The sequence below is a fragment of the Notothenia rossii genome (assembly GCF_949606895.1).
Source record: "Notothenia rossii genome assembly, chromosome: 3".
In the NCBI taxonomy this organism is placed as follows: Eukaryota; Metazoa; Chordata; class Actinopteri; order Perciformes; family Nototheniidae; genus Notothenia; species Notothenia rossii.
In genome coordinates this window covers 56984938-56997902 of record NC_136901.1, presented here as the reverse complement: position 1 = coordinate 56997902, position 12965 = coordinate 56984938, and the positions used below count along the sequence as shown (strand labels likewise).

At 46.1% G+C, this 12965-nt stretch overlaps 1 protein-coding gene across 6 annotated transcripts in view; it reads left to right on the top strand.

The window, feature by feature from the left end:
• Positions 1-697: 697 nt before the first annotated feature.
• The window catches only part of LOC307032568 (alpha-1,3-mannosyl-glycoprotein 4-beta-N-acetylglucosaminyltransferase B-like), a gene marked incomplete at its 3' end in the record, with an annotated part of 85983 nt that continues 73715 nt past the window's right edge, over positions 698-12965 (top strand). For all 6 annotated transcript variants that reach the window (XR_013806302.1, XR_013806303.1, XM_079670646.1 and 3 more), the window contains exons 1-2: positions 698-1021; positions 11707-11886. Coding sequence is in view for 4 of the 6 variants with exons in the window: in XM_079670646.1 (XP_079526772.1) it covers positions 790-1021; positions 11707-11886 (412 nt within the window). The remainder of the gene's footprint in view (positions 1022-11706; positions 11887-12965) is intronic.

The following is a 12965-nucleotide window of genomic DNA, read 5'->3' as shown; positions in this document are numbered from 1 at the left end:
ATGTTTAAACAAGTGAATTATGGTTATTATACTATTAATGAGCGAGGGAAGTTGTTGCGTTACACACACAGGACACAGGTAACCTAATTATTTCTATAATGTGACTTTTATCCAATAACTCGAAGTAGCCTACTCTTGATAAAATAAGTAGGCTAACGTTACTACCCACCAAGGCTTTTAGGCTAAAAACAGCTAGGCCTATGTAGGCTACCACACAATACAACAAAACAAAATGAGAATTGGATCAATGGATTTCAATCATTATTTGTGTTCGTGCTGAAGCCTTCTCTTATTTTCTGATTTTAGACTCTGTTACTAACTGTATATCTGTAGACTTGGTATGTCTTAAATGTCCGGTTAGGATGTATTAGAACGAAATCTAAAATGAAATTTGTAAATAAGCCATCTGTATGTAAAAAAACACCTGTATGCAAATTGTAAATAAGCCATCTGTATGTCAAATATGTCTTATATGTCTTAAATGATATGATGAATTGGAAATGGGGGACCCTGATGTAAACAAGACGAAAGTCTTTCTCTGGTCTGCATCCCCTTAACAATTGTATGTTTTGAGCTGTACTGTACTGTACCCAATATACAAGCTGTTAATAAACTTTTCAATCAATCAATCAATATTCTACCAGCTGGAGTCGCTGTTGCACTCCTTCATTCAGCGTTAGCACCTGGAAGTGGGTCCTGCAACAGGTGTTATGCACAGTGACAGAATCCTTATTCATCGTTGGAAAGTTCACATGTACTGCCCACAGGAAGAGAGGTGTGAAGACAGGCATGCTTTGTGTTGTTTGTTGCTGGCATAGGGTAGAGTCACTCGGTGCTTTTTACCCGCGCGCTCACACACACCTGCTGCCCGCTGTCACCGCACCTGCAGGTCGGAACACATACACGGACGGACCGCCGCTGAGAAATGAAATGAGACTTTACTCCTTCAGATTTGGATGTGTTTTGGCGATCCTCAGTTTGGCGTCCATATCTTGGATTATATCGATTCCCAGTAATGAAGGTGAGCTATCAGTGTATGGAGCTAATTTCCTGCCATAACTCCACAAACAAACAAAACAAGTTTGACAAATGTATGGGCTTATATTTGTGTGAACATACAAATAATTTGTGTGTAAATATGTGATTTGTAAATGTAAAACACCTTCCACAAATGCATTTAAAATATTTGCAAACTCACAAATACATTTGCAAATGTAAAACGGATCTGCTAATACGCAAAAATATTTTTACAAATAAAAAAAAGATCTTTGAATATCTCTTTAACATTTACAACTTTTGATGAGGCATTTGTGAATCCATTTTGTATTTGTCGACCAAAAATGCGCTAGTGGATCTAAAATCTCTGCTTGTGGATCTCAAATCTCTCCTTGTGGATCGTCTTTTTACACACACGGAGTTTTGAGACAAACTTTCCGCCGGTCTCGGCTAAAATCTACTCGTGTCACTCGGTTATTTTCGGAAACAACGTGATGGCCCAATAGAGTCTGTTTGCAGACCACAGCAAGGGGGCGGATCCTATAGGGGTCGGATCCTATAGGGGTCGGATCCTATAGGGGGCGGATCCTATAGGGGGCGGATCCTATAAGGGGCGGATCCTAAAGGGTTATGAGTCCCGCCCCCCACATATTTCTTAAAGGTATATGACGCTCTGTTTCTCATTTATTTTAATGCTTTGAATGAATCATAAACAAATTTGAAAAATAATAATTATAATTAATTTGCATAAAGAATGAAAAGTATACAACCCACAGAGAAGACAAATTAATTGACCTATTGACAGATCATAATGAATACAGAGTCAATTTGATAGTTTATCATAACATAGGATACATTAAACTCATAAATTGTAGGCATATCATTTTTTATTGTTTGTGCAGTGGTAGTAATTATTATTCAAATCAATCAACTACATTTTATGGAAGATATTGCTGTATATCATTTAACAACATGAGTAGAGGTTTCTGTACACCTAAAATACTGAAGTTGAAGTTACTGTCCTGATGTGTATCATTCATTTGTTCATGTTGTGTCTGGTGGTAAGATTAATTAAATTAACGTATTTGTTATTTTTGAAACATTACAATACACATCAAATACTAAACATGAAATGTATAGCACATACCAATACATTGTACAAAGGAAAATATATACAGTACAAACAAAGAGGAAAGTCTTCATTAAACATAAACATTTTATTGAACATAAACATTTTATTGAGAGACAATAGAACAAGAGATGTTTGCCTAATGGAAGCCTAACCCCATCAGCCATTTTCATGGAAGGTGCCTCCAGCATCATAAAAACAGTCAATGCTGCAGAATCCTGCCAGATCATCTTCTGAGTACATCCCCAAGAGTTGTCCTCTGCGCCCAAATCCCCTGTAGCCTTCCGAGTCCTTGTACAGGTTGCGGCACTCTCTGCAGCTGGAGATCTGGAACGGGACCCCAATTTGTCCCCATGAGGGAAGCGAGTCCCCACACGTGAACTAATATATTCATAAACTAAACATACCCTTTACTATGCCAGTGAATGTCACGATGTTGGCTTTATGAGTTATCGGCATAGGATCCGACAGAGGAATTTTTCCTGGGCAAACAGTGCAAAAGTTCTCAAGAGGTATGAGGCGCTTTGGCAGTGTCTCCATGTTCTGCGGTGAACACGCATCCGTTGACAGAACAGCTGGCAATTTCTTGTGGTCCAACAAGTAAAGAACAAGTGATGTCAAAGCGGCTCCCTCAGGTGGATAGAGAATGTCCTCAGTACTGTGGCCTTCAGGATCAGATTCAACAAAGGTCTCAAACACATCACTGTCTGTACTTCGGACCTTTAGGAAGAGTTCAGGTCGGGTCTGATTCAAGTGCCATTTTGCTATGGACTTATGAGCACAGGAATTCTTTGGCTTTGAGCATGGACACTGCCAAGTATTTCTTTTTATGTCATAACATACAGACACTCTCCCTAACCGCGAATAATATGAGGTGCATGTTTCAAGTACTGACACATAAACTCTTGATGCGCCACTGCAAAATGTCACCTCTTTACTCAGTGGGCTGTTTTCAGACTCAGCTTTCTCCTTTCTGACTAGACACATTCTTTTTGTGTTGTCAGAAATCCATTTCTTCCCAACCTTATCTGACAGAACCTCCTCCTTCAGTGTGACGTCTGGTTTGGATGAAGTAGGACAGTATATCAGAGACCTAACATGAATACACTGAAACCCTAATAATTTACTTCTTCTGGAAAATTCTGATGCCTGCTTGCAATTTTCAAGCTCACAAACAACTTGGTGGCTGTTTCCCCAGGTGAACTTCTGTACATGAATGGGGTTTCTCAGCCCAGAAAATGTTCTTCCAACAGCAAAAATGCCCTTTTTGAGGTCTAAGCATTGGGATGGAAGATGGTTTTTCTTGTATAGATTTGGATAGCTCTCCTTTTTAACAGTCTTTCGGAGATGCTCAAGTGCAACAGGTGCGACAGCAGAGGCTTTAACAAGGTCCATCTCTGCTCCAAGAAGGAGAGGGTGAATTTTGAGCGGCTGTGCGTATTTTTGTACGAGAGGTTCAATTCCTTTTTTCTCACATTTAAACACTGCTCCACATGCTCGTGCCAGCTCTATGGACTCTCCCGTGAATCGTCTGTCTAGTTCGTTGATGAGGGTGTCCAGCACAGGGAGATAGAGGTGCTGCTGAAATCCAGCTCTATCACTCTGTGACATTTGTGCGCCACTTTCATCAGTTTCTCTTTGGCCCAAAGTAGTTGTAACCAGGAAACTGTCGAGGGAGGTCGGGGGTTTTGTAACCCGTTTTCTTTTGGGTGCAAGGGGACCCGGAGTCTGACACTCAACATCTGCATCCCCAGGTAGTGGCACGTTGTTGTCCCGGCAGAACTGTTTCACTGATCCCCACATATTGCTCCACGTAGCTGCTTGTCTCTGAGATTTGAAGTGCGCCTTCAGGTTGTCGGTAAGCGCTGCAGCGTCGGAGAGTGTGCAGCTGGAGGACTGTAGGGCCTTGTGCGTAACATGAATCACACGCAGTATGTCTTCAAATACAATAACACATGTAATGAAAGACATTCTGGTCATGTGGGCATAAAGGCCACTGGCCTCCACAGACCACTTGTCTCCCTCGTCACTCATTTCTCCCAGGCACCCTGTAATTGAAGAGTAGTGAGTTTTAACGGAATTCACAGATCGCCACTTGTACGCCCATCTTGTCTCACTTGGCTGTCTTATTTCAGTTTTTTTCAGATTCAGTGATTTCTGCATTTCAATGAATCGATGATGGTTTGACGGCTCTGCAAATACAGAGTAGAGTTTGTCAATGACGTTCAGGAATGTTTTCACGCTGCAGTTGACAGCAGTACAAAACTCCACAAGCACCAGATTTAGTTTGTGTGCCATGCAGTGCACGTACACTGCGTATGGGTGGGTCTCTTTGATGCACTGCTGCACACCAGAAACGTGACCAGACATGACGGAGGCACCATCGTAACTCTGGGCAACAATTGGGATATGTTTCAGTCCACACATCTCAAGTCCTTTGTTTATTGCTTCCACAATCCCAGCTGCGTTGCGAGATGCTGAGCAATCAATAAAACACAAAAAACGCTCCTTGATTTCAAGCTGCTCTGCATATCTGATACACACTGATAATTGTTCCGTTTTGCAAGACCTGGCCTCATCTGCAATTATAGAAAAAAATCCAGTATCCTGCACTTTCTCTACAATTTCTGCACGAACTAAGTTCAATGAAGTCAATGACTTCGTCCTGGAAATCCGGGCTAGTAGCATTGAAATAGTTGGACTGCATGTTTTTAAAAGCAGAATCATACTTGGAGAAAAAGCCACAAACCTCAAGAAAATTCCCACGCGACTCTGACTCGCTTCCCTCCCGATGCCCACGAAAAGGCAATCCGAGTTTGGACAACAGCCTCACAATATCAACAATTTTGCACAAATAAGATCTGTTCTTCTCAACAGAATCTTCGTGGCTTCGGGAAAGTTTTGCTGCAATAGATCCAGAAGATGCAGTCACTTTATAGTTATCCCATTTAACCATGCAGTTCAGATGGGCCTGGGATTGTGCATGTTTCTCCAGTTTGCTGCTTCGTTTTTTCCAGTCACTCAGGCCCTTTCTAAAGGAATCCTCCACACCGCTGTCAGTCTGGAAGTGGCAGCATGAAAAACAGAAGACGGCATCAATTCGTACTGAATATTCCAGCCAGGGATAGTTCTTGTAATAGTACGTGGAAAATGATCGTTTCGTTTTCCCAAACATTTTTGAGGGGAAATCGGATAAAGTAGGCTGCTTGGGACAGCTGTGTTTTTCCCCAAGATCATCATGACCCACTGACGGCCCCGGTGCCGGTGGTCTCCCTGCTGTGGGGTTAATGTTAGCTGGTCCTGCTAATCCAGAGCTCTCCGCTGTGGGGCTAACGTTAGCTAATCCAGAGCTGCTCGTTTGCGTGTCTGCCACTTGACATTGTGACGGCTGCTGGTTGGTAAAGTTAGGCTCAGTCGGTGGCTCTTCTGTTGTTGAAGCTGAAGACGAAATTGGACGTTTTTAAAAATCGCCGAATATCCATTACTGCTAATACAATAGCTGAATCACTTGGATACAAAAAAAAGCAAGGGAACTTTTGTCCTTAACCTCACACGTCACACACACACACACACGTCACAAGATGCGACTGCTCAAAAATGAAATTATTTCAAACAAAACATGATATTATTCAGATTTGTATTGTAACAATCATTTTATTACATCTATTAAAATATTTATATATATGAAATATTTGTATTGGAACAGTTTTAGACTTAGTAATGCTATAACATATTTCAGCCACCAGGGGGGGCAATGCCCCCCCTCCCCCCCGCAAAATCCGCCTATGGTTATGACCACTGCTTCTGGTATGTTCATGTGCATCACTTACTCTGGCGAAGCGATCCAATGCTGCAGGCTGCTGGGCCAACGGTGTAGTCGGCTGGGGAGACAGAGGAGACAGAGGAGGCTACCGTGGAGGTTGTGGAGGAGGCTACCGTGGAGGCTGTGGAGGAGGCTACCGTGGCGGCTGTGGAGGAGACAGAGGCGGCTACTGTGGAGGCCGAGGAGGAGCCAGTGGCGGCTACCGTGGAGGCTGTGGAGGAGGCTACCGTGGCGGCAGCTACCGTGGCGGCTGTGGAAGAGACAGAGGCGGCTACCGTGGAGGCTGAGGAGGAGACAGTGGCGGCTGGTGGGGAGACAGTGAATAGATTACATTATAGCAGTATAGTTGTATAATACATTTTTCCCATGTTTTGTTTAAGTTGTCTTTAGGGGGAATAAGGTTATGACCACTGCTTCTGGTGTGTTCATGTGCATCACTTACTCTGGCGAAGCGATCCAACGCTGCAGGCTGCCCCTGCGCACTTCTGAACATGTTTCAGCAGAATAGTGGGCTGGGTTCTGATCTCCCCACAGTAGCAGCAGTGGAAATGCGAGGATTTGCAAAACACACCATTGCACCTGTACATTGTGAATCCTACAAAGAGAAATCCAGTTTACGAATGACTTAATTCTTAAGGCAATATAAAAATGTAAACTGTATTCAAATTCACGTTAGAATAATATTAGTTAGTAATAGTTCATTGGTTAGACTAACTAAAATTTGTCAACTATTTGTACATTTTGGAAGATCTGCAACATTTATTTAGATTAAGAAATACCTCCATTTTTAACAGCCGTTCTTCTATGGGTCTGCAGATGTGCAACAATATGGCCATAGTCCCCCACCTTGCTGCAGAATGTGCACTTGTATGTATTAGGGCCTTCACAAAGGGGTGTTAGGGGGGTATCCCCCTTGTAAACAGTTGGGTGAATCTGGAAGAAAATGAGGAATTGTTTACTATTCAAACTGTTTTTATTTGCACTTTCAACAGTAACCATTCATATCACATAAATGACAGGAAAGTTTTTGAATGAGCTTTGATATTTATATTTCAATTGGATTGCTTATTAGTTTATGCAGCTCAAGGGGTCACATAATTTGTATAATATAACTAGTGTTTTTGCTTATCGATATTAGGTAGTTTTTATTATGTTACATTCTTTAACCTGTCTTTAATAGTGTTAGGTGAGCTATTAAGCATGTGTTAGATGACCAGTGACTCTTCTCTAATCATATTACTTTACCACATTTCTGATGATACCATAACTAATGTTACATAATTATAGAAGACAAATCCGAAGTGTTATTTTTACATATTGATTAGCAGCCAACATTTACTGAAAGGATGCGTCCGTCTCTCGTCTGGTTCATTACAACCAGTAGTTACAAACTGTTACAGTTACAACCTTAATCAGTACCGCACATCTTATTACTCAATTCAACCAACCAAGCTAGCCATGTTGTCTATCCAAATCCATACCATATTATTTGATTAAGTTACAGTATGTAGGGCAAGCCGACCACCCCGACTCCGAAGAACGGGATCCGGGGAGGCGACCTCTGAAGGGGCATCCGCTGGAAGAAATGGGACCGGAGCCGCAGGCCACAATTCTGTGACAGGGGTCGAGGCCGGGGGGCGACCCCGTCGCGGAGGTCGAGCCTTCACCCGGTCCACCGAGACGTGCTCGGTTCTGCCACCCAAGTCGACCACCAAGTGCTTGGCCCCGTGTTCCAAGACCCGGAAAGGCCCATCGTAAAGGGGCTGCAGGGGGCCTCTATGCGCGTCGTGTCGGATAAACACATGCCCTGCCGAGCGGAGCTCCACGGAAACCCGGGACACCTGAGTTTCGTGCCGAGCAGTGGGGATCGGAGCAAAGGCCTCAGCGGCGTCCTGCAGTAAAGCCCGCTGGACCGTCGCCGACCAGGGAGCCGATGCTTCGGGAAGGAAATCCCCCTGAACCCACAGCGGCTGGCCGTAAACCATTTCGGCCGTGGAGCACTGCAGATCCTCCTCAGACGCGGTCCTCAGGCCCAGCATCACCCAAGGCAGCTTGTCGACCCAATTACCGTCCGCTGAGGGCCGCCGGCCTTGAGGGCCGCCGGCCTTGAGGGCCGCCTTCATGGAGCGATGGAACCGTTCACATAAGCCGTTAGCCTGGGGGTGGTAAGCTGTAGTCCTGTGAAGCTTAACCCCTAAACCCCTCGCAACAGCGTTCCAGAGCTCGGACGTGAACTGAGAACCCCGGTCCGAGGAAATGTCTGACGGGGTGCCAAACCGACACACCCACGTTGCAATGAAAGCCCGGGCTATGTCAGCCGCCGATGTTGACACGAAAGGAACCGCCTCCGGCCAACGGTTCGTCTACCATGGTGAGGTGGTAACAAAAGCCCTGAGAAGACTGTAATGGTCGATGTTGACGTGTCTCCAACTGGCGGGAACGACCGGCCGCGGCAGGCCTGTAGAGACGTCGCACAGGAAAGTAACACCTGCGTCACCAAAAACCACGTCCTCCAAGCGAAGCCCCAAGCCGTCCTCCTTCAGGGCCTGTACGCCGGGGTCCGTGACCTGGTCCATCGCTATGCGGGTATAATCCAGGCCCAACTGGACTACCCCGATGACGACCCTGGAGAGGCAATCTGCAACCAGGTTCGATTTGCCAGCCACGTGTTTAATGTCTGTGGTGAACTCTGAGATGTAAGACAGCTGCCGCTGCTGACGTGCAGACCAAGGCTCAGCCACTTTTGACATGGGCGAACGTGAGCGGTTTTTGGTCGAAAAACGCAGTAAACTCACAACCTTCCAGCAAAAAACGGAAGTGCCGCATGGCCAGCCAGAGTCCAAGGAGCTCTCGGTGAAAAGCGCTGTACCTGCGTTCCCTGGGCGTCAGTTGACGGCTGAAAAAGGCGAGCGGCTGCCAAGCGCCCTACAACCACTGCTCGTGCACCGTACCAACGGCCTAGTCCGATCCGTCTGTGGCAATGGAGATGGGAGCCGTGGATGATGGATGCGCCAACAGAGCCGCCTGAGCCAACGTGGTCTTGACCTCTGTAAAACCAGACTCAGCTTCCGCCGTCCAATTGGTCGCCTAGATGGGGGTTATGCCCTTCAAAGCCTCATACAGCGGCCGCACAATGTGGGCGGCCCGGGCGATGAAACGGTGGTAGAAAGTCACCATCCGCAGGAACTCACGGAGCGACCGGGCTGTGAGTGGGCGAGGAAATGCCGCCACAGCCTCAACATTCGCCGGCAGGGGAGCTGCACCGCCCTTGGTGATGCGGTGTCCGTGGAAGTCAATGTCAAAAACCCAGAACTGGCAATTTGCAGGATTGATTATCAACCCGTGTTGACTAAACCTCGTAAAAAGGGCTCGGAGGTGTGACAGGTGCTCTTCTACCGAATCGCTGGCGATGAGTATGTTGTCCAGGTAAACGAGCATGAACGGCAGGTCCCGCAGCACCGTATCCATCAGGCGCTGGAACGTTTGGGCGACGCTCTTGAGCCCAAAAGGCATCCGCAGGAACTCGAAAAGTCCAAACAGTGTTATCACTGCCGTCTTAGGGACGTCCAGGGGATGCATGGGCACCTGGTTGTAACCACGCACCAGGTCCACTTTCCAAAACACCGACGTACCGGCCAGATGTGCTGAAAAGTCTTGAATGTGCCGCGCCAGGTAGCGGTCAGGTGTCGTGGTGTCGTCAAGGTGGCTGTAATCCCCACACGGGCGCCAACCACCGTTCGGCTTGGAAACGACGTGCAGAGGAGAAGCCCAAGGACTGTCAGAACGACGGATGATACCCAGGCGTTCCATGGTTGAAAACTCCGCCCTCGCTACAGCAAGATTAGAAGGGTTCAACCGCCGGGCCCTGGCGTGGACTATGGGACCCTCGGTGGTGATGTGGTGCTCCACCCCATGCTTGGTGGTGAGCGCGGGGAAGGTGGGTTGCGTCAGGTCTGGAAATTCAGCCAACAGCCTGAGAAAAATGTCCGCTCCCGACAGCGAGCCCGACAGCCCTTCGTACGCTGCCTTGCCAAGAGTACACACGAGGGAGGAAAACGTCAAGGCATCAACCAAGCGTTTATATTTAACGTCCACCAGGAGTCCATGAGCACATAAAAAGTCTGCCCCGAGGAGGGGAAAATAAATGTCTGCAGTCACAAAATCCCAGTTGAACCGCTGTCCTCCAATACACAAACACATAGGCTTCACGCCGTACATGCGAATGGGACCACCATTAGCCGTCGTCAACCGCGGTCCATGTCCCCGACGAGCGACTTCTTCCCTCGAAGCAGGAACTACACTCCGTTGAGCTCCCGTGTCACACAGAAACAAGCATCCTGAGACTCTGTCGCTGACGAAGAGAAGCCTGCTCGTGGCGCCAACGCTCAGGGTCACTACCGAGCGCTGGCTCCTCCGTTTCCCGGAGGCTTGTAGCTGCAGGGAGCGACACACTTCTTCGCGCTGGCCCCGAACCGCGCGTGGTAAAAACACTCTCCTGTGTCCGCCCGCCGGCTTGTTACTGTCGCGTCCAGCCTCCCCCAAGCCTTCTTAACTGTTGAGGGGGCGCTGAGTGTCACAGCTAGCGCCTCTGCACCAGGCTGCTGGGTAGCCAAGAAAAAAAGGTCGGCCTCTTCAGCCAATGCACGGGGCTCCGTAATGGACGTGTTGGCTAGCGCCGTCTGAACCCGGGAAGGCAAGTGGCGCAGGAACGTCTCCATGAACAAAACCAGAGGGTCTTCCCCCCCCTAGCAGATTCAGCATTTTCTCCATCAGCTGAGATGGCTTGCTGTCCCCTAGGCCTTGAATGTCAAGAGTCTGGCGGGCCCTCTCCTTAGCAGATAAGCTAAATGTCTTAAGGAGAAGGGCCTTAATCGCCTCATATTTGCCATGGTGCGGGGGGTCTGCGATAAATCCCACCAACCTGGATGACGTGGAGCTTCCCATCGCTGCTACCAGGTGGAAATATTTAACATCCCCGTCACGGACACGTGGAGGCAAAGTGTGCCTCCACGTGAACCACGCCGCAGCGGCATGCTCCCAAAACTCCGGCAGCTTTACAAAAACATTGCGATCAGCCATGTTCAATGAGTCTTCGGAAACTTTCACGAAAACGTCAGGGTCACCAGTGTAGAGCCGATAAAAGGGAGTCAGAGGCGGTGTGTTCAGTATAGAATTCCATACTTTACTTTCCATTTAGTACAACAGACAGGATACATACAACTGCTTGCTGCTGCTCTCAAGCTAGCAAAACCACGACAACAGTGCTCCCCTCGTCCGTGGTGCAACACACACTATAAGACACAGTGAATTATGTCCCGTAACTGTCACCACAATATATTATAATTATTGACACATTAATATGTTCATCACTTCAAAGTTGCATGTGCTCAAGGCGGGGTTAATTTAAAACACTTTATATACAGTACTACTGCAGTTCAACCTATAATACTATATTTGAGTGTTTTAGTTGATTTATATTTTGTATTGATAGTCTAAATCAGCAAAGTAACGAAATCTATAAAATAAAGGAAGTGGAGTAAAAGTATAAAGTAGCATAAAATGAATGAACTCATGGAAAGTACCTACATGTTTTAGCTAAGTACTTGAGTGAATGTACTTAGTTACATTCCACCACTGGGTATAAGATTAGCACGGTTCCGATTGGGCTGTTGAGCTTGATCGGGTTTTGTTGAAACTTTGCATCAGGTCATTGCTCTTGCTAATGTTGTGATGTTAATGTTGTGATTTAATGTCTCAGGCTCAGCGGCTCCGGACCTGCAGACCCTGTACCGGCGTCTGCTGGCGGCTGAGGAGCGGGCCGGGCAGATGGGCCGGGACCTCCGCAGCATCGTGGAACGTCTGAAGAACATGTCCAGAGCCGCAAACTCCACCAACTCCACCCAACCCCCCCGTAATATATCCACCGCCAACTCCACAGGTGCTGTTCCACTTCAAATTAACAAGCATGTGACCAGAGGTGTAAAGTAACTAAGTACATTTAATCAAGTACTGTACTTACTTAAAATGTTGGGGGACTTGTACTTTACATGAGTACTTAAATTCTATATAACTTTGTACTTCTACTTCACTAGAATTCAGAGGCTAATCATGTACTTTTACTCCACTACATTTATTGAATACCTTTAGTTACTTTACAGATGTGGATGAATGATGTGAAATATAATCAAGTCTTAAATCAGACTTCAATTCCACCTGGAGTAAATTCACAAGCTACCCTTCAGTATACAAAGTCATTCAAACTAGCTGCACCTTTACCAGCTTTGACAACACTTTAATGATCAATCATTATAAAACATATCATATTATTCTGAAATGGACCAATCTGCACAATGACTACTTTTACTGTCGCTACTTTAACTATATGTTGATGATAATACTTTTATACTTTAACTTGAGTAACATTTTGAATCCAGGACTTTTATTTGTATCCGAGTGTTCCTACACTCTGGTATTGCTACTTTTTAAGTACAAGATCTGAGTACTTCTTTCATCTCTGCATATGATGGGTTCTGGTTTGCAGGAGGCAGTTCAGTTCAACCGAGAAAAGTCATTGATATACAATATTAGTCCCCCAAAAACCTGCACTTTTCTTTTTTGCATGAGACCTGCTGTGAACAACTAATACAATCAGGATTTTCATAGCTTAAAGGTGGGGCAGGTAATTTTGGAGAAACCAGCGCTAGAATTTGAAAATACACAGCCGGAAGAAATCTGCTACTTCCTTACAGAGTCCCTGCTCCAACACACACGAAGAAGCACATGACCAATGAGAGCACGAGATAAGTTTGTGCACAGATGGAAGGCTGACAGGCAGGTAGGCCATCCAATCATTTTAGCCGGCGCTAAAATGATTGGTCGTGCTTTTTACAGTACTACACGGCTTCCACAGATGCCATGAATTACACATATGATGTTTGTCATTCTTAAAAAATCATTTCCATGTAAAAAAGTCACAGTTTGTCGTAAAACTGTTGAAATATAAGACAATGAAAAATA